At 50.6% G+C, this 21,488-nt stretch overlaps 4 protein-coding genes across 4 annotated transcripts; 3 read left to right on the top strand and 1 right to left on the bottom strand.

Annotated features, from left to right (window-relative positions):
* Positions 1 to 1,892: 1,892 nt before the first annotated feature.
* Positions 1,893 to 4,166, top strand: LOC117855958 (uncharacterized). Its single transcript, XM_034738361.2, has one exon. The coding sequence runs from the start codon at positions 2,336 to 2,338 to the stop codon at positions 3,887 to 3,889; it is 1,554 nt and encodes a 517-aa protein (XP_034594252.1). The 5' UTR covers positions 1,893 to 2,335; the 3' UTR covers positions 3,890 to 4,166.
* Positions 4,167 to 4,819: 653 nt separating this feature from the next.
* On the bottom strand, positions 4,820 to 7,999 carry LOC117855957 (heat shock 70 kDa protein). The gene is made up of 2 exons (XM_034738360.2): positions 7,652 to 7,999; positions 4,820 to 6,764 (listed from the first exon to the last, which is right to left on the bottom strand). The coding sequence occupies exons 1-2, from the start codon at positions 7,860 to 7,862 to the stop codon at positions 5,029 to 5,031; spliced, it is 1,947 nt and encodes a 648-aa protein (XP_034594251.1). The 5' UTR covers positions 7,863 to 7,999; the 3' UTR covers positions 4,820 to 5,028.
* Positions 8,000 to 8,642: 643 nt separating this feature from the next.
* Positions 8,643 to 10,592, top strand: LOC117855959 (uncharacterized). The gene is made up of 3 exons (XM_034738362.2): positions 8,643 to 9,777; positions 9,855 to 9,998; positions 10,099 to 10,592. Exons 1-3 carry the CDS (start codon positions 9,658 to 9,660, stop codon positions 10,483 to 10,485), a joined length of 651 nt encoding a protein of 216 aa, XP_034594253.1. The 5' UTR covers positions 8,643 to 9,657; the 3' UTR covers positions 10,486 to 10,592.
* A 2,395-nt stretch (positions 10,593 to 12,987) lies between these two features.
* Positions 12,988 to 14,078, top strand: LOC117854649 (osmotin-like protein). Its single transcript, XM_034736879.2, has one exon. It carries the CDS (start codon positions 13,069 to 13,071, stop codon positions 13,816 to 13,818), a length of 750 nt encoding a protein of 249 aa, XP_034592770.1. The 5' UTR covers positions 12,988 to 13,068; the 3' UTR covers positions 13,819 to 14,078.
* Positions 14,079 to 21,488: the final 7,410 nt, after the last annotated feature.

Genomic DNA, 21,488 nt, shown 5'->3' with positions numbered 1-21,488 from the left:
GCGTGTAAGACCAAAAGAGATTCTCAACAACCGAGCATTTCTTTCTTTGTTCCTTATACCGTCTCTTTACGCTTATAAGATGGTTTGTTATTTTTTACAGTTAGTTGCGTGATAGGATGAAACATAACGTTGAAGAAGTAGTTTAGGAGCGGGGACTAAATCCGTTGAAGAAGTAGTTTAGGAGCGGGGACTAAATCCATCATCCGTGAGCTTCGCACATGATCCTGTTTGGATACGCTTCTCCTAGCTACGTTTGGATTATAATCTAAACAAAGATTTTCTAGCTTCTTGCTTTTCACTTCACTTCTTATAGTTCAAATTTCTGAAGCGGCTTACCACGTAAGTGAGAATCGGTGGAAATAAGCAAAACGTTTGACGGGATTCTCACTTATTTTCATCGATAAATCGTTTATAAGCGGAAACAAACGGGCCATATGTTACATAAACCTTGGGCAGTCCGGTACGTGGTCACATGATCGAACCTGTGAGCTTATCATTGACTAACTAGTAAGCGGTCTTGAAGTATCAATCTATAATTGAGAAAAAAAAAAGAGAGGAAAGGATAGATCGTAGCTACGCTCCTGATAGGATGTTCCAGGTATGAGAACGTTACGTAGTGGTGGACACCAGTGATTTGGACTGCTAACAATCTAACATTTGGGGGGCGACGAATACGGTGGGCGGCTACGGATTTACCAACGATGAACTGCTCGGGATGTGGATATTTTGAGCATGGATGCGCATCCTTAAAGTTTTCGAGGCCAGTCGTCGGAAATTCTCCTCGCGATTTTTTGGGTCGCGGTGAACAAGGCTACAGACGGGAGATAAGTACGCAGCTCGGCCGGCCGCGGCAAGCTAGAAAGTGATGGGCCGCGGCCGGAATCACACGCTTTGCTTTGCTCAAACAAAGCGACCCGAGGAGGGGGGAGGGAGACAAGTATCCCGTACCTGACCCACGAAATAGAAGCCGCGGAAAAGGAGCAGCGGCGATGCGAGGAGGGCCAGGCGCTCGCACCGTGTCGCTCCACGAAAAGAGGGCACCCCACAAGGCCACAACGACGACGCCGAGGGTCTCGCGTTCTGGGCTTGCTTTGCGTTTGCGACGCCGTCCTCTAGCCTCGACCAGATCCACTTGCTCCAGTTAAAATAAAACAAAAAGACCGTAGGGAAAATGGAGGGCCAAAAGCAGCTGGATAATGCAGTTGAAATTTGGCAGTGCAGTTCGTCACATGCCATGAGGCACGAGTCTCGTTCTCCCTCACAACCGTGGAGTTCTTGCATCTTTTGAAAGTTCAATGGCCTCTCCTGCTGCTGCATTCGGCCGGAACAATCGGTAAATAGTAGTGAGTGAAAGTTTGATCCCAGCACCATGGTTGATGCTTTGGCCATTGACTCCGCGAAGAGCTTGTTGAGCTAGGAGGATAACTAGTATACTATCTCGCTTGTTGCCAAGAAAAAAAAAGGAATTGATAGGTTGCTGATGATATCAAGTCATCGCAAGTCATTGGCGGTGTTATGACTTATTAGCACTTTTGGATTAATATATTATATTAACTGCAAAGTAGGAGTACTAGTGAATATAATCATGTTGGCTGATTATTTTACATCATCAGGTTCGATGTCTGATTGCCCTTTTTTTCCTTAAAAAAATTGCCCAAACGGGCTGACGGCACGGCACGGCGTTGGTCGATTGGAACTGGTGGCATCTGGCGGTCTGGCCTGCGTGTGCCCTAACGACGTGGCCGTCAAAACGGACGGCGCCAGCGCTGCCGGTCCTATCCGGTGGAGGGCTCTTCCGCGACCCAAAGGCCAGAGAGGCCATTAAAATCGGCCGCCCCCCGCAACCATCCCTTCCCCTTTCCCAACCTCCCATCCCCCCCATACCCCCCCTCCCACCCCCCCGCGCATGTCGTCGCCTTCCTCCCCTCGCTCTTGCCCCCGCATCTCCTCGCTCCCCGCCGCGCCCTCACATTAATGGAGGAGGCCGATCTCTGATGGAGGTAACAGTCGGCTAACCCACCACCGCGTTACTTGGCTTGGAGTAGATTAGTTCTGTTTCGGTTTCTTCGATCCCACCCGGTGCGGCATTCTGTGGGTCGTGGATTTGGCGGGGGGAGGAAGCTGGGTCTCGGTGAAGATTTGTGGTGGAATCTGCCGGGGAATTGATGGTGGGGCTCATGGAATGGGTGCATGACTGGTTGCTGTGGGACGCCTTCTTGGAGTGCGGAGGGATCATGAGGCCGCCGATTAGATAGCGGCGGGAGAAGAAGAGAGGGAGGACAGCAGGCGGAGGCCGCCATTCGCACCAACCACCCCGAGGCTCGAGTCACCAGCCATGGGGGAAGACCTCGTCACCACCCTGTCCATGGAGAACGGCGTGGGCGGCGGCCACCACGGCCCCTGCACGCTCCTCTCCATGGACCCGTCCGGACACCTCGCCGCGCCGGACGACCGCGCCGTCGGCGTCATGGTGCAGGCCCTCATCGGAGGGGCCGGCGGCGTCGGCGCGCGCGCCCACGCCGTGTCGCCCTCCGGCGCGCCTCCGCCGGACATCAACCAGCCGTGGCAGACGGACCTCTGCGACATGCTCGGCGTCGGCCTCGGCCATCAGGTGTACAGCGCCGAGGCTGTGCTGAGCTGCGTCGCTCCCAAAGCCGGGAGCCGGAAGGCCGCCAAGCGCGGGGATAGCATCTGGGGCGCCTGGTTCTTCTTCACCTTCTATTTCAAGCCCCTGCTGTCGGACAAGTGCAAGGACAAGGTCGTCCGGGACACCAGCGGCGTCTCGGGGTTCGACAAATCTGACCTCCGGCTCGACATGTTTCTGGTGCAGCACGACATGGAGAACATGTACATGTGGGTGTTCAAGGAGCGGCCGGAGAATGCCCTCGGGAAGATGCAACTGAGAAGCTACATGAACGGGCACTCCCGGCCTGGTGAGCCACAGTTCCCCTTCAGTGTCGACAGGGGATTTGTCCGGTCGCACCGGATGCAGCGCAAGCACTACCGGGGGCTGTCAAACCCACAATGTATTCATGGGATTGAGGTGGTGAGGTCACCAAATCTTGCAGGGCTCACTGAGGCAGACCTGAGAAGGTGGGCAGAGCTTACAGGGAGGGAGGTCAATTTCATGATCCCACAGGAGGCCAGTGATTTTGGGACATGGAGGACCATACCGAACTCAGAGCTTGAGCTTGAGAGGCCACACCCTGTCATGAAGAGCAATGGTACCCAAAACCCAAAGAAATCAGGCTTGAATTTGTCATCGCCGTCCAATCATTCAGGCGAAGATGGTATGGATCTGTCCCCTGTTAGCAGCAAGCGCAGGAAGGAATTATCCCCACAAGCTATGGATGAGGAGGTATTCTTGCTGGTGAATTCTTGCAATCAGAAGACACAACAAGACGTGGAGATGCATTCAGCGGTGCAACCTTCATGGCTCCATGGGTTTGCTGGGGTAATGAGAAATGCTCGTGGGCCAGTGACTGCCGCCAAGTCCATCTATGAGGATGAGCAGGGCTACTTAATAATGGTCAGCTTGCCATTTGTTGATCAGCAGAGGGTGAAGGTTTCGTGGAGGAACACTCTGACTCAAGGCATTGTGAAGATCGTTTGTGTTAGTACTGCAAGGATGCAACAGATAAGAAGACATGGTAGGATTTTCAAGCTTTCGGATCCTTCTCCCGAGCATTGCCCTCCTGGGGATTTCATTCGTGAAATACCTCTAGCTACTCGCATTCCTGAAGATGCTAAGTTGGAGGCATACTTTGATGAGGCTGCTTCAGTGCTTGAGATCATGGTACCAAAACGAGGAAATGAACCTGAAGAGCATGAAGTTAGGGTCTCTCTGCGACCTCCTCACTTCGGAGCTAATGATCTACTTTTGACATAAGCTAAGTAAGGCCTACGCACCATGTGGCATCTTGTTTGTAACCCCAGATTAATGCTGAATAGCTCAGAATCAAGGTTTCAGTATGCCTGTTCTCTGCCTTTTCCTTTTGTGCATGTGCTGTGCAAGTCTCTTCAGTAACAGACTTGGCTGAAGACTAGTTTGTTCTAGTTGTGTTATGGGTGTATTTTTAACCCTCTTGTTTACAGTTGTGGTGGGATTTCTGATTTAGATTTTGTACTAAGTTCAGTTTAAAATAATAAAAATCTGAGTTGTTACATATCTGCTTGTATCTTGGATTGTGATATCCTGTTTGTAACCATCTCAACCAAATTTTACAGGGTACTAATACCTGTATGGATTCACTTAAATTATTAGAAAAAACAGAGGGATTCTTGATTTGATCAAGCATCTTAAACAGGACACTCACTTTGAAAAGCAGAGAATACATTGTCATTCAATCAGGCGCATGAGGAGGATAAGGCTCTTGTTTCCCCACCCCCCCTCTAATGGAGGATAACGCTCTGCTGATAGTGATACTATGCAAATGAGATAACATACTTCAATTCATATTTACGTTGCACAAAATTTATGAAGCTAACGCCCTTGGCAAATAGACCCAAAGTTTGGTGAAATACTCATCTACTGTGATGAAGTAAACGAAATCGTAGCAAGAAATCAAGCTGTAAGCCGTCAAACGTGAGCATATGCGCCAGTAGTTCGCTGGTCGCTGCTAAATAGAGTCATGGAAACACGAGAAATATTCAGGATGCTTGAAGTCCGTATTAGCACTTGCGATACTAGCGATTGATACCGTCACGCCTGCTGAGATTGCGTGAACTTATGCGGTCAGGCGCAGTACATGAGCACAGCATTCTATTTCAAGAAAGGACGATTGAAGGGCATTGTCAGCACAAGATAAAAACGAAGAAATGCTACGAAAGATTATTTGCAAAATGATTTAACCAAGGTTTAAAACCACATCACTTGCAAAGGTGTCTCATCTCAGGACTCAAAACAAAGCTAAAAAGACACGACACCACGGATTCAGGGCTCAAAAGACTCCCTGAACACGAAACAACCTGCACCATCAGAGTTCAGACTTCCACCCGTCCCGCGGCAAACCCATACATTGACGACACTTAATCGACCTCCTCAATCTTAGGACCAGCACCGCTCCCACCAGCCGGGGCATCCTCATCCATGCCTGCGGCGCCGCCCATGTCCGCGCCAGCGCCCTGGTACATCTTCGCGATGATGGGGTTGCAGATGCCCTCCAGCTCCTTCATCTTGTCCTCGAACTCGTCCACCTCAGCAAGCTGGTTGCTGTCCAGCCAGCTGATGGCACCATCGACGGCGTCCTCGATCTTCTTCTTGTCCTCCGGTGAGAGCTTGGAGGCGATCTTGTCGTCCTTGATGGTGTTCCTCATGTTGTAGGCGTAGTTCTCGAGCGAGTTCTTGGCGTCCACCTTCTTCTTCACCTCCTCGTCCTCGGCCTTGTACTTCTCTGCCTCTTGCACCATCTTCTCGATCTCCTCCTTGCTCAGCCGGCCCTTGTCGTTGGTGATCGTGATCTTGTTCTTCTGCCCTGTGGTCTTGTCCTCGGCAGAGACGTTGAGGATGCCGTTGGCGTCGATGTCGAAGGTGACGGTGATCTGGGGCACACCACGGGGAGCAGGAGGGATGCCAGAGAGCTCGAACTTGCCGAGGAGGTTGTTGTCCTTGGTCCTGGCACGCTCACCCTCGTACACCTGGATCAGGACACCCGGCTGGTTGTCGGAGTAGGTGGAGAAGACTTGCTCCTTCTTGGTCGGGATGGTGGTGTTCCTTGGGATGAGCACGGTCATGACGCCACCGGCAGTCTCCAGGCCGAGGGACAGCGGCGTGACGTCGAGCAGTAGCAGATCCTGCACCTTCTCGTTGCCCTCGCCGCTGAGGATGGCGGCCTGGACAGCAGCACCGTACGCCACGGCCTCGTCGGGGTTGATGCTCTTGCACAGCTCCTTGCCGTTGAAGAAGTCCTGCAGCAGCTGCTGCACCTTGGGGATGCGGGTGGATCCACCAACGAGCACGACGTCGTGCACGGTGCTCTTGTCCATCTTGGCGTCGCGCAGGCACTTCTCCACGGGCTCCATGCACTTGCGGAACAAGTCCATGTTCAGCTCCTCGAAGCGAGCCCTGGTGATCGTGGAGTAGAAGTCGATGCCCTCGAACAGGGAGTCGATCTCAATGGTGGTTTGTGCGGTGGATGACAGTGTGCGCTTAGCGCGCTCACACGCCGTTCGCAGCCGGCGCAGGGCACGGGGGTTGCCGCTGATGTCCTTCTTGTGCTTGCGCTTGAACTCTTGGACGAAGTGGTTCACCATGCGGTTGTCGAAGTCCTCACCTCCAAGGTGAGTATCACCAGCAGTTGCCTTCACTTCAAAGATGCCCTCCTCAATGGTGAGGAGCGACACATCAAATGTGCCACCACCAAGGTCGAAGATGAGCACATTCTTCTCGCCAGCGCTGGTTGCCTTCTTGTCAAGACCATAGGCAATGGCAGCAGCAGTGGGCTCGTTGATGATACGCATGACATTGAGGCCAGCAATGACACCAGCGTCCTTGGTAGCCTGCCTCTGCGAGTCGTTGAAGTAGGCCGGCACCGTCACCACAGCATTCTTGATTGTGGAGCCGAGGTAGGCTTCAGCAATCTCCCTCATCTTGATGAGCACCATGGAGGAGATCTCCTCGGCAGCAAACTGCTTCTCCTCGCCCTTGTAGTTGACAACAATCATGGGCTTGTCACCAGGGCCAGGGATGACCTTGAACGGCCACAGCTTCATGTCACTCTGCACGGACGGGTCAGAGAACCTCCTGCCAATCAACCGCTTTGCATCTGCAATATAAAGAACGAACAAGATTGTGAGTTCACAGTATTCATTATCAGGAAGAAGGAGATCTCTTCCAATCAATTCAACTTATTCGGAATTACACAGAACAGAGTGCCACTCAATTCAACTTCAGAATTACAGCAAACAGAGATCTAAAGGCTTGCAACATGTCACAACAAGCATATGTAACCTGTCAGACTATCAGTTAACCCTGTTTCATTGACAGCAGACAAAGCACAGCAACAAAAAATTACAACAAGTTGCTCTGCTTAATAGACGTTGTCCCAATAAATGAGCAGAGCAATCCATCACTTAATTATTTATTTCTTCAGGCAACAAACAAATTCACAACAAAAAACGAGCAGAGCAATGCGTTGAAATGCTCTCAGTTATTTATTTCTTCAAGCAATAACAGGAGACCATTACAGCAAGGAGTTGTTTATTTATCTAATTTCGTCACAAAATAAGCTCGACGGACCAAACGACTATACAATTAACCTGGACTATGAATCCCTGCTGCTAAATTTAACAGAACTCTAAATCTAAAATTAGCAGATGTTAAACATACCACTAAGCACCCAAAATGTATTTTACAGAAAATTTCTGAATCTAAATTTAAGCACTAAATTGTATGTCTCTCTCTGTTATTTTAGAAACAAATTGTATGTTCTATCACAAACATAATTCTGGGAAGGTTCTATCATTGATTCCTACTGTTATTACGTTAGCATCTATCTAGAGAACACGGTATAATCAGCACGGAGATTTACAAATCGAATTTCAGAGGTTAATCTAAATCTAACTAAACCAGTCACGTATCCTAGAGGCCGTAAGCATTCACAGAAACGCAGCACCAACAAAAGCTGGAGGAGTCGGAGCAGCGAGCACGTACCGAAGACGGTGTTGGTGGGGTTCATGGCGACCTGGTTCTTGGCGGCGTCGCCGATGAGCCGCTCGGTGTCGGTGAAGGCGACATAGGACGGCGTGGTGCGGTTCCCCTGGTCGTTGGCGATGATCTCCACCCGATCGTGCTGCCACACGCCGACGCACGAGTAGGTGGTGCCGAGATCGATCCCGATCGCCGGGCCCTCGCTCTTCGCCATTGCCACCGGAATTCGCTTGCTCGAACGGGAGAAAAGAAGGAATCGAAACTAGTAGTAGACGAACTCGAGATCTAAGAAAATCTCTGGGAATTTGGATCGCTTGCTCTGCTATCGCAACTAGCTCTGAGGGAAAGGGGGGACGCGGGGGAGTGGGGTTTTATCGGGGGTGACGTGGTTTCGAGAACGTTCGGGTGCGGCGGAGATCGGCCGTTGGATTCAGATCGTAGGGGTGTTCGAGAAGGGTCTGGATGCAACGGGTTCGGGAGATGAGCCAATAGGGACCTGACAAGTGGCACTTCGCCGACCCGGGTGGCAAGTGGGGAGACTCCTGTCTCTGGTCGCGTGATGAAATTGCCTGGTAGTCTGGTGCCTTCTACAGTTCGCCACTGCGTTCTAGTAGTCGATGTGGCTCGATGGCGGTTCGGCAGTCCCGGGCTCCCGGCAGGTTTCCGAGTAGCGTTCCCGGGTATTGACGGGTGTCGTATCACCGAATAATCTGTGTTATCTTCAAAGGCAAGCTTATTGAATGGAATGGAGTAGTTTCTTTTCTTAGAATACGGTAGTGTTTGCTTGTTTCCTTCTCTTTTCCTTTCTCTGTTCAGCCTCCTGCCTGAACATCTTGTATCTGACCCATCTACTTTGTAAATTGTTTCCGATAAGATTTAATAAAATTCAGGCAGCCTAAGAGTTGCCGTTGTTTCCCTCAAAAAAACTCTTCAAAGGCAAGACAGACAGACAACATGTGATGTACTACGAATAGGAAATCACTGTTGACGTCCAAAGCTACTGATATTTTCCCTCCAGTCTCCAGATGCAAATCGAAGGTCCGAGGCTCCGAGCTGACTGAGCTGAGCGCAAATAATTGGGCTGGGCATTTTGAGATTTGGACCAAGGCCTCGAAAGCCGAAGCCCAAGAACTTGGATAATAGAAGAAATGGGCTAAACCATGCGACGATGCTGGTAATTAGGCTTAAGGCCCACGACCTGATGCGTCGTCGCGGGCGCACGGCATCCTCTCTCCTCTCCGAAATCTTTACCGAAACAACTGAACAATTGATCAGATTGCTTTCCTTCACCCCTGCCGGAGATGGCGGCCGAGGTCAGCGACCGCCTCAGCGACCTCCCGGACGACATCCTTGTCTCAATCGTCTCGTTCCTCCCGATCGGCCAGGCCGCGAGGTGCTCCGTCCTCGCCTCCCGCTGGCCCCGGATTTTTCCGCGGACCCTCATCAAATTCGGAGCATCCTTGTCGACCCACCGCCACGGCGCCATCGACATAGTCAACTCCATCCTCGCCGCCCACCCCACCGCGCCCGTCCGCTACTTCTCCATCGCCTCCATCTGTTTCCGCGGCGACGAGGACCCCAACGCCGGCGGCTGGCTTCAGGAACTCGCGCTCCGCGGCGTCCAGGAGATCAACCTCTCCTTCCGCGAGATCCGGCGTATGATACCTGCCTCCCTCTTCGCAATTCGCATGCACCTCCCTGACGCGCCTCAATGCCAGTAACTGCACCTTTCCGGACGCCCGAGCGGCCGCCGCAGCCGCCGGCGGCGTCCCGCTCTTGCCGCATCTGGCTCAGATTGACCTGTACGACGTCGTGCTCCCCTCGGACTCGCTCCACGCCCTGCTCTCGCACTGCACGGCGCTGGAGCACCTGAAGATGTGCAAAATGCACGAGTGCGGCCGCGTCCATGTCCGGTCACCGAGCCTCAGATTCCTTTGCAGCGACGGCTTCTTTGACGAGCTCTTCATCGACGACGCTCCAAAGCTCGAGTGGGGGTGCTCGGTTACGACATGTACTTCTATTCCTTTAGAACAGCGCGCCTCACGATTGTCCACGCGCCTAAGCTGGGGTTCCTAGGCTACCTCGGCGTGGGCTCTCCCGCGATTCAGATTGGAGCAACTATTTTCACGGTGAGATAATGTTTTAATTACCCGTCCATGGGCAACCAGAAATTGACATTGCATTGCATCAATGGAATCGTACGCAGGAAGATCAAATTATTGTGAACACCTTGATGCCAAACCTGAAGACGCTTGCCGTAAAACTAAAGAACATGAGCCGCGCGGGAGAAGTCAAACGTTTCATGCAGCTGCTCGAGCTTTTCCCTAACCTAGAGACCCTCTACATCCAGGTAATTAATTTTATCTACAGCGTTCATGATTTTTTTATTTTATTTTTTTGCAAAAGGCATTAATGAATGATTTTATCTGTTGTTTACTGTTTCTTTTTAGGGATACCGTTGTTTAGTACAGCCCGAAGATTGGTCCGTGAACCAAGACGCCGCAGCGTCATGGGACGACCTGAGGCTCGCACCTTGCGTCCACAACCACCTCGAGAGAGTGGTGTTCCAGGATTACTCGGGGCACGGGTGGCAGCGGCAGATGGCCAAGTTCCTTCACGGGAACAGCAGGTTCCTCAAGACGCTGGAATTCCACTGCATGGATCATGTCGAGACGCGCCCATTTGGCATTAGACCTCCCAGCCCAGGAGCAACGGGAGGTCCTCTGCCTCGACAGCCGCGCATCAAGGGATGCTTGTTTCCTCTTCTTCAAGCACATGCTGGCGACTCACCATCACGTTTCTTGCCACCAAGAGTCCTACAAGAGAAAGTACTATGATAACCTGTACGAAATTTGAGCTTATTAACGAATCAGGGGAGAGTTAACACATGACATTGCATATTTTTGTGTTCCCCTATAGTTATGTCTAGTCGCCAGTACTGACATCTTGCTTGTTGATTTTGTTACTCCGTGTTATTAGCTGCCATGATTACGTTTTTACATCGACGGGTGAGCTACGCTACGCAACGCATACGCATTATCTGACCAGATCGGACATGGACTGATAGACACATGGTAAGCGTGCTGATTAGTAGGGGAATCCTCGACGTGGACGATCAAAGGCTCAAAGCCAAAGTGACCTCCACAGACAACATTCACTAGATAGGTAGCGTTCCGAGAGACGCAGCTCCTGCACAGTGGCTGGAGACGGATACTTCCCAAGGGGAAGGGAGGGACTAGTTCGCATTGCCCACGCCGCCGGCTGGCCCGACGATGCAGAGGAGCACGAGGACGCCGCTGGCAGGAACCGGCCGGCGATGGCGACCCAGCTAGCAGCGCACGGGCAGCACCGCCCACGACGAAGTCGCTTGCAGAGACGCAAATACGAGGAAAGAATACCGGACGCAAGGGTATCTGCGAGCCGTGCGCGGAGGAGAGGAGGACGCCACGCCGGCGCGGGCGCCGTCGCCGTGCCGCGGCCGCGTGCGCGGGCGTCCCCCCCGATCCAGGGGGCGGACGGTATCTCCTTTACCGTCCAGGAAGGACGGCATTTCATTTACCGTCCGAGCCGGAGTGCTTTTCAGCCGTACGATGGAATCTGCGCGGTTAGGATCGGACATTCGGACCTGTCGGGCTGGAGCAGGAGCGTTGGTTTGGGCCGCGCCAGGAGAAGGCCTAGTTCCCTGAGCCCATTACCTCGCTGACGCCCGTAGCCGCCTCCCGGCGTGCCGCGTTGCCTCAGCGGCCGCCCCTGGTCTGGTTGCTCCGGCGCTCGCCGCCGGCGCCCGGCGGCAGGGATGACTAGTCACGGCGGCAAGGTCGGGACTTGCTGATGGTAACACGAGGACACGGATATCGTCGTCCCTGTTTAGTCGGCAGCCACAGCTGGCCACGCCACAAGCTGTGGCGCCGATTCAGACCGCCACAGCCGCCACAGGTTGTGGCGTGGCTGGCTGTGGCCAGCAACCGGCGGCTCAGCGCGGAGCGGCGAGAACTGAAAAAAAGGAAGCGAACAAAGCCGCATTCGCGATGCAGCAGGCTTCACGTCATGATAACATCCGTGTACGATGCGCAAGAGCGGGGCCCTCGGCGGTGGCAGGATTCGCTTCCCCGCTGCACGAAACGGCAGCGCTGGGGCCAGGCTTTCAGCGATCCAACGATGCTAAAAGCTAAAAGCCGCCGCTGCTGGCCTGCTGGGTCGCACCACAGGAACCGTGCCCCGTGCGCGCCTCTCCCAGCCCTCCGATGCCTGCCCTGCCCGACTGCGCCTCTGTGGAGCTCGTGCTATGTCTGGCGGCATGTGCTTATCCACGGAGCACAGGCCAGGGTTTGCTGCTTTCCACGATCAGGAGAAAGGCAGGACGCAGGAGAAGAGGATGAGAACCCTGAATGGCATTGCCATTTGACCACATTGACAAAGCACATCGTGTGCGCTGGCACATGCAGCCAGCCGCTACCGTCGGTATTCGAGAGCCATCCTGGCTGGCTTCCTTACTTCTGAAGGATTACCGTTTCAGCTACAAACATAGCTAAGGTAGCAGGTGTCATTCAGGGGAAATTACAGTATCGGTCAAGTTATTGATAAATCCAAAAGCAGAACTATAAAATGGTGTGAGGCGATACCCTTTTGCTTGTTTTCTAAAGCTGCTTTGGGAAAGTGAGTTCAAGGCAGTGGTAGCTTTTGAGAACTGACATGACGTTGGCCCCGAGGTAACAAGACCGCGAAGATAAGCTCATTGTCATCGGGACAATTGCCAAGCATGATTGTCGTCGAGGCTATCAGAACGGATAAGCGTAGTTTGAAACATTATTATCTCAATCTTTGAAACATAACTTTGATAATCAATCACTACTGTACTACTGCTAGTATATAGTACGAACATTGTATTAGTGTCTTGAGCAGGTGAACACTCTAGTTTTTTGTAACAAATTTGAACTCGTCGTAGAAGCCAATAAGCCTTGGCGCCAAACTTGAAATGGTTCTGACTGAATCAATTCTGGGAAGACATTTTTCCCAGTGGACAAAGTGTTCAGCTACATGATGATGCTTGATGCGACTCCAGCCAGAATCATGACCAGATTCCGGTGAGAATCCTTTAGGTCTGTACTGTATTGCTCACATGATACAAATATTCAAAAACGCATTCTTGCGGTGAAAAACAAGTGAACCGTTCGTTCATCTTTGTTGGAGGAATGGAGGGTGTCGACTGAAAATGCAAAGCAGACGATGCATCGAGACACAGACACACCCGCACCAGTTCACCATGGCCCGACCCGAAACCCACGACGCCCACTCGAGCGAGACTCAAGACCACTCCACGTCCCTATAAAACCACCTAAAACACCCAGAGTCCTCACTTGCCACGGCCAGTCGGCCACTAGTCACAACCTGCTCGTGCTCAGCAACCCAACCAACAAACCATGGCTTCTCCCAAGCTCCTGCTCCTGCTCGCCACCTCCCTCCTGGGCTGCGGCCTCCTGGCCGCCGCCGACTACGCCCCGATGACCCTGACCGTGGTGAACAACTGCCCCTTCCCGGTGTGGCCGGGCATCCAGGCCAACTCCGGCCACGACGTGCTGGAGGGCGGCGGCTTCTTCCTCCCAGCGCTCTCCCACAAGTCGTTCCCGGCGCCGTCCCACCCCTGGTCGGGCCGCATCTGGGCTCGCACGGGGTGCACTGGCGCCGGCGCGCAGCTCCACTGCGCCACGGGCGACTGCGGCGGTCGGCTCCAGTGCGCCGGGCTCGGCGGCGCGGCTCCCACGACCCTTGCGCAGGTGAACCTCCACCACGGCGGCGACGACCAGGCCTCGTACGGGGTGAGCGTGGTGGACGGCTTCAACGTGGGCCTGTCCGTGACCCCGCACGAGGGCCGCGGCAACTGCCCCGTCCTCGCCTGCCGCACGGACCTCACCCAGACCTGCCCCGGCGAGCTCCAGCTGCGGTCGCCGGCGGGGGCCGTGCTCGCGTGCAAGAGCGGGTGCGAGGCCTTCCGCACCGACGAGCTGTGCTGCCGCAACATGTACAACAGCCCGCGCACCTGCCGCGCCTCCAAGTACTCGGAGTTCTTCAAGCGCGAGTGCCCGCAGGCCTTCACCTACGCGCACGACAGCCCGTCGCTCACCCACCAATGCGCCGCGCCGCGCGAGCTCAAGGTCATTTTCTGCCACTAGATGACCAGAGCTCCGGAGCACCGGAGCTCTGAGGGGTGGGCGCGCGCGCGCGCGCCGTCGCAAGTGTCGCTAGTAGGATTTGCGGTGTGCGTGGTGGTCTAGTGCGTGCTTCTGTGCCTGGTTAGCAGTGGTTTCACTGGTTTGGTCGTGCTCTGTAGGTACCGTGCCCGTTGGATGTGTGTGCGTTCTGGCCCTGAGACTGATGTAATGACATTACTGCTCAGTTTGCAGTCTGAAATAAACTTGGTTTAGATCAGCAATGATCGTTCGCGCATGTTCAGATGTTGAATCACCTGTCGAAGTGCATTGGGTTCTTTCCAAATAAAGTGGATTTGGTTGAAAACCACGTACACTGCTAATGCAAGGCAAACTCAAACCTAAACTGGTAGAACGAAGAACTCCGGATCTCCGATCGAGTGCATTGCGGCTAGTGGTGTTTAGTCCCTCTAACATCGAATCTACATATAAATTAATTATAAAACTAATTGGGAGGCTAAATTAAATTCACAAGATGAATTTATTAAACCTAATTAGTCCATAATTTGATAATGTGATACTTCCGTAAATATGTGCTAATCATGAATTAATTAGGTTTCATAGATTCGTCTCGCGAATTAACCTCCATTTGTGCAATTAATCTATATTTAATACTCCTAATTAGTATCTAAACATTCGATGTGACATATACTACTGTGAAACCATACCCCACAGAAGTTCCGCCCACGGCTAGTGGGCGTTTGGATACCAGGGGTTAAACTTTAACCCTGTCACATCGGATGTTCGATGCTAATTAGGAGGATTAAACATAAGCTAATTACAAAACTAATAGCAGAATCCCTAGGCTAAATCGCGAGACGAATCTATTAAGCTTGAATTAATTAAGCTTAATAGATTCGTCTCGCGATTTAGTCTAAATGTTGTGCAATTAATTTTATAATTACCTTTAATACTCTAGTTAGGGCCTGTTTTCTTCCACTTGCTAAACTTTAGCACCCGTCACATCGAATGTTTAGATACTAATTAGGAGTATTAAACGTAGACTATTTACAAAACCCATTACATAAGACGAATCTAAACGGCGAGACGAATCTATTAAGCCTAATTAGTTCATGATTTGACAATGTGTTGCTACAGTAAATATTTGCTAATGATAGATTAATTAGGCTTAATTAGGCTTAATAGATTCGTCTCGCCGTTTAGATTCCACTTATGTAATTGGTTTTGTAAATAGTCTACGTTTACTACTCCTAATTAGTATCTAAACATTCGATGTGACACGTGCTAAAAATAAGACACGGGAAGAAAACGCCCCCTTAATACTTCTGGTTAGTGTCGAACAGGCGATGCCACAGGACTCAAGTTTTAGCCCTGCCTCGCAAACACCCCACTCGAGTGCTGAACTGTTGGGCCTTCCGCTGTTTCGGCCGTCCTGTCTCTGCTTCTGGTAACTGGAGTCGTCTTGTCGCTTTCCCGTTCCATTTTTTCCCGCAGCTTTATCTCTGCCTTTTGGATCATGGGAATTGTTTGTTTCTCTGCGTCTTGGCACAGTGGCACCAGCCCGGTGCCCGCCGCGTCGCTGGTCCGAGTCTATCACAGGCTTTGAGTTCCACTGGATCAACAGACGGCGGAGACTGGCAACTTTGTCATCTGTCCGAGTCTATAACACTTGAACGTTGGACTATCATCAGCGGCAGGTCCTGCATTTCAGGTTTAGCAGCCCTAAACGTTGTTTTGTTTGAGGGCAAAGTGTCTCCGATGGACACCGGAAAAAACGTTCGCTATAGCACGCATTCTGCATGCATTTTTCTCTCATTTTATTTTTTTAAACGTCTTCTGGATCAACACGCGAGACTCACCAAGCCGGTGCATGATGAGCTTGGTCCATCCTCCCCGTGGCTGACGGTAGAGCAAAAAAGCTTACGAGGCAGAGCATCGGAAGCAGTGAAAGGCCGGAGCGGCGGTGACTGCACGCAGAATTTGCTATAGGTAGTAGCACCGCTATCGGCGAAACAGCGAACGTGGGTGGTCCCTAGGAAGAGGATAAGAACAGATAGCACGATCCTAAGCAAAACGAAACAGTGTCAGCTGTGTGGGAAGAGCGCCTTAGAATTTGAAGTTGTTGGGGTTACGAGATTTAGGGGTGGATATCTGTGGTTAAATTTTATCACCTATCACATTAGATATTTGTATATTAATTAGGAGTATTAAACATAGTCTAATTACAAACTAATTGCATCGATGGAGTCTAATTCACGAGACGAATTTATTAACCCTAATTAATTTATATTTTGATAATGTGGTGCTACAGTAACCATTTGCTAATGATGGATTAATTAGCCTTAATAGATTCATCTCGCAAATTAGACTCCATCTGTGCAATTAGTTTTTTAATTAGCTCATATTTAGCCATCCTAATTAACATCCGAACATCCGATGGAACTCGACTAAAGTTTAGCACCTCGTATCTAAACACCCTTTAGCTAAAAACAAGGGTAGGAATGGACTGCTCTCCCTCTACATCCTTCCCGTTTCCCTCCCTGCGCTTTCAACTTGCGTTTTCAATTCCAAAGCATGTGAGCATTTCAGTTGATGATTGGAGAGTTTTTTTGAAGGATCAATGGGTGGAGAGATGTCCCTATCTGACAAATTGCATTGAGGATGATGAGAGTTCTCTTATATCTATGGACTTCCTTAGCATCTTAAACTGTGGAAACTTTCAAATCGAGTCTGTAAGTTCAAAAAAATTGAGCAAAAATTGTATACATTTGGAGCATGTACTTAAGTTATTTTGAATGTGTAGTGTTTGCTACTGTTTTCCTTTCGAGATCGAACAAGGAAACAGACTCCAACCACTGAACCTAACAGGCCCGGATTCCAACCACTGAACCTAAGAGGCCCATTGTTGTTGTGCTGTGGCCCGTGGCTCAAAAGGATCCATTTTAGGTGGGCTCAACAAATTGATGAGAGGCCCGCGTATGTGTACGAAGCCATCTCCTCCTTTTCGGAGCCTCTCGCCTCCTCTGGGCCTTTTTCTTTCTTTTTTTTTTCCGAACAACTCATTTTCCTTTTCCATTGGAACTATTATAGTATCCGTGCAGTATTCTCTTTTTTTTTAACGAAGCATAGTGTAAGTTTCTATTGATATACCAGAAAAAATACAAGAGTGCGGCAGGAAAAAGGCCATAGGCAAGAAAAAGAAAAGGAAACGAAAAAAACAGCTTAACTCGTCCAGCTGGATTGGAACGTCAATCCGGATAAGCATGCGACTCAAAACCACTACACCCAACCAGTTGGATTGGGATATAACCGCGTTCGCATCACTCTACTCAAACAGCGGCAATAGAGCACACCACGCCACACGACTCGCAACGACGCACACGCGAAGCCCGCCTCGCAGCACCCCTGGTAGTCTCACACTCATGTAGTCGCCGAACCTTCAGGCATGACTCCTCCTCAACGGGGAAACCAAGAAAACAGACCGCACCGCATTGACAAGGCCACCGCCATGTAGGATCCTTCGCCGTAGTGCTGCTGCAACATCACACTCCACTCGATAAAGTGATACCACCAGATTCGGACCTCTCGCAAGCTGCCTCGTAGTCACCACCACGAAAACACAATGCACGGAGGTCTCGCCACATCCACCGTTGGACTCCATCTCGCTCTCGTCGCCTTGAAGAAACTCTCTGTCACGGATCCATTTCTTTTGTCGTCGTCAAAATGGTGAGCTATATTGCCTCGCTTCCAGGGTCATCAAATAGCCATGTCGGTGTTTTATACCCAGCAACCTAACGAGGGGTATCCCGAGGTAGTAGATTGGTTGGTTGGGGGTCACCGGACCTGGAACTCGAAGGTAAAAGTGAGGACACAAGACACATATTTATACAGGTTCGGACCGCATGAGTAGCGTAATACCCTACGTCCTTTTTGGGGTGTTGTATATTGCGTCATGCACTTGGATGTTGTTTGGTGTTGAGGATTTAGTCCTCTGTTATGGTTCTGCCGATCTAGGAACCCCTGCCCTCCTTTATATACCATAGTGGGTGGGATTACTAGTCGGTTATGAGGTAGGACTCCTAGTAGAATTACATGGTATGAGTCATAGTACAATTACAGAGGAATCCTAAGTAGGAGTCCGTCTTCTTCCATCCTTGCGGGTACTGGGGTTCTATCCCCGACAAGCCCCCGAGCACTTCATAGTCGAGTGTAGCAGCCTTCAAGTACTTTTCAGATCCTTGCCGAGTAGTTTTGGTGCTCTTCGAGTACTTTGTCTAGCGGAATCTTCAAAGTTCTTCAAATCTGTCATGAGTTATGATGTGCTGAAGCCCTTGATCATCTTAATTTTGTAATCTTCATTTTTGGAATGTGATATCGAGGGTGGTAAAAGTCGCACTCCATATGGAGTAGCCATTGAGCATGAGATTGAATTGAAGAATCAATCTGACGGTCAATAAAATCTTGAATCTTTTTTTTCATCTTGAAAAAATCAATTGTTGGGTGTAGCTTATCAGCCCTCGAGCCTTGAAATGATTAAATATTCAATTCAAGGGTCTAGCGAGCTTTAGTCTTCACACCAATCGTCATCTGAGTAATTTTGCGACGTCTAGCCCCCGAGCTTATGCACCAGGTGAGCCATAAGAGCCACGTCGAGTAGTTATTTGGCTCTTAGCCCCTGAGTTTGGAAGCTAGATTAGCCATTTGAAATATTTCGAGTAGTAATTGGTGCTTAGTCCCTGAGCGTGGGAGCTAGCAGAGCCACTGGAGGTACGCTGAGCGTCTTGGAAAGTCGACGCTCAAGCTTGTCCTACAAAAAGATATGCATATATTATGTAGCATGTTTGTAGAATTTTGAAGATAGTACCAAAATTTATTCAGTAATGAAAGTAAATGTTATGTGTTAGGCTCTTGTTTCGGCTATATTTCTCCTAAGTAGTTAGTTTATTACATTAAGGCTCTCAATCCCTGTAGCTATTACCATTGCATGTAAGATCTTTGTCTCGTGTACGCGTATTGGCACTGCTGCAACGCATCTAAGATCTTTGTCTCGTGTACGTATCCTAGTATTTACGCATGACAGAAGATCCGAGTCTTTCACGAATTAAAGCGTGTTCTGCACGAGTAGATTAACAACTGCTAAGAGAAGACATTTAAAATAATTAGTCAGCATTGCGATAAAAAGAATGTGCGATTGCACGTAAAGTAGTCATTGAGACTTTTCTATCTTTTTGGCAAGGAGAGCACGTGTTGCTGCGTATAGGATTTGTGCCTCCTTAGGCTATAGCCGCTGTGAGCCTCCAGCACTCAGTGCATCAAACTTCGTGGCAGAGCCTCCTAATTCGGTGTACCAAGCCTGTGGCGGAGCTTTCGGAACTTAGTGCACCAAACCCGTAGCAATAGCCTCCATAATTCGGTGTATTAAGTCCGTGGCTGTCGGTTAGCATGCCACAGGAATAATTGGCAAAGTGTAGCTCAGAAGGGTAATTTCCGTTGAGAGTCATGCACCAATAAGCAGTCGGCGCGTTGCCCTGCATGTGGAAAACAAGCCAAAAAATTATGTAAAATAATTAAAAAAAGTAACTAGTTTGATTCGTGGACGATTGTCAATGAAGCCGTGGTGGTCGTCGTAAAGCTGCGACGGTTGTTGATGAAGCCGACTAGTCGAAGTCGATTCGGACTAATTGTCGATGGTACGAAGTCTACCCCAACTAATTTTTTAGTCGAGACGAGTAATCGTCGGTGAGTCGTCATTGCCAATTTTTGGTGTTGCCTTGAAGCACTTGAAGTCTTCTAGTGGTGTCCCATTTGTGTGTGTAGCATAATTCCACAGATTTCCTTCCTTCGCACGGGAGCCAACGGAAACGTGAAGAGGTTATTCCACCTTATCCTTGTGTGTGTTGACCGATACTAACTCAGAGATGCTATAGTACTCCGTGAGATTTATTCCTTTTCGGACCCGGCACGTTAATCAGCTCGACCTCGATTTGTTGACTGGTTATGACGATTTGTACGCAAAGCTTTGATTGGATCAGACTCCATCTCGAACTTAACGATGCCCACGATGCAATATCCACCGGTTTGAGGCAGATCAACTCGCCGATCTTATGTGCTAGTCAGCATAGGATAACGAACGTGACGATTCGACTAGATTGATCTTGATGATGAGGTCCTTAAAACTCGCCCGATGATCTCACCGATCACCCCTACTTGGCACGCCAGATGTTGGTGTTTTATACCCAACAATCTACCAAGGTGTATTCCGAGGTAGTAGATTGGTTCGTGGGGGATCTTCGGACCTGAAACTCGATGGTAAAAGCGAGGACACAAGACACATATTTATAATGGTTGGGACCGCCAGAGTAGCGTAATACCCTACATCCTATTTGGGGTGTTGTATATTGCACCCTACGCTTGGGTGTTGTTTGGTGTTGAGCATTTGATCCTCTGTTGTGGTTCTGCCGATCTAGGTACCCCTGCCCTCCTTTATATACTCCAGGGGGTGAGATTACTAGTCTGTTATAAGTAGGAGTTCTAATAGGATTACATGGTATGAGTACCGGTAGGATTACAGAGAAATCATAGTAGGAGTCCGTCTTCTTCCTTGTGGGTACTGGGGATCTTTCCCCGATAAACCAAGCTGCCGCCGCAGGTCGACTTCACCTCGTTCCACAATCCACGCACATAGCCTTCGCTGCCGTGCCAGCAAGCTAAATAAGTCACTTGCGTCGTCTTCTGACGATATACGGTACCGGAGTAGCCTAGCAAAGCTGAGCAACCCGCTGCAGGCTGCTGCAAGCCTAGTCGTCCCACGATATCGTTGCTGCAAGCGCCGTCCTCCGACGCAGTCACACGCCGCACCGACAGCTGCTAAGCAGCACCAGCCGTCGCGATCCGCTGCAAGCAGCCAACCCGACAAACATGCGGCAACCCCCACAACTACGATCGCCTCCACGTGAGCTCGGCAACTCCCGCCAAGCTTGCCATCCTGCACCGTGCCGCCTTGCCGCGCTGCAAGCCCGCCACGGCGGGATCGCCACCCCCAGCGTCAGCTTCCCATGACCATTGGCGTCACCAGTATTGCCAGAAGCCTAGCTGGGTCTCTAGAAACGACGCTTTCAAGGAGGGCACGACACTTATGGCGCGGCGGTCGCTCGTCCACAAAGGTTTTCACCCAGAGAACCCCGTATAGCAGGGGTAGAGCTCCAATGACATCCCCAACAGGTAAAACGACGTCCAAGGGCGTCGTCGTCATCATCACCAATAAGATGTCGGTAAAAGCTTTCGCCTGGAGCATCCCGCTGTAGGCACACGGCTCGCCACTACCAGGTGTGAACATTTCTCAAGCACCCACCTGGGTTATTCTTACCTCCAGGTAGAGGCAGTTCGTCGAGGGATTCGCAAACGCTGCCCCAAGCCACGAAGAAAAGCATATAGTATAGAATTAAATCAGAGCTATGCAGATGCCCAATCACTGGATTAGTTTCAGATAACCGTGATTACGTTTGGTCCGTGGACTCCTCCGTTGTCGCGAAGCGAGCACACCAGCATCGGTCGGTCCTACAATGGCAGTCCACTGTTCAACCAAGATGACGTTGCCAAGTTAAGGGGGTGTTTGGATCTTTTCGTCCGGACTAAAATTCATGTCACATCGAATATTCGAAGGCTAATTAGGA

This window comes from Setaria viridis, chromosome 5 (genome assembly GCF_005286985.2).
Source record: "Setaria viridis chromosome 5, Setaria_viridis_v4.0, whole genome shotgun sequence".
Taxonomy (NCBI): Eukaryota; Viridiplantae; Streptophyta; class Magnoliopsida; order Poales; family Poaceae; genus Setaria; species Setaria viridis.
Note: the sequence above shows the minus strand (reverse complement) of the source record. Positions and strands in the feature narration are given on the sequence as shown.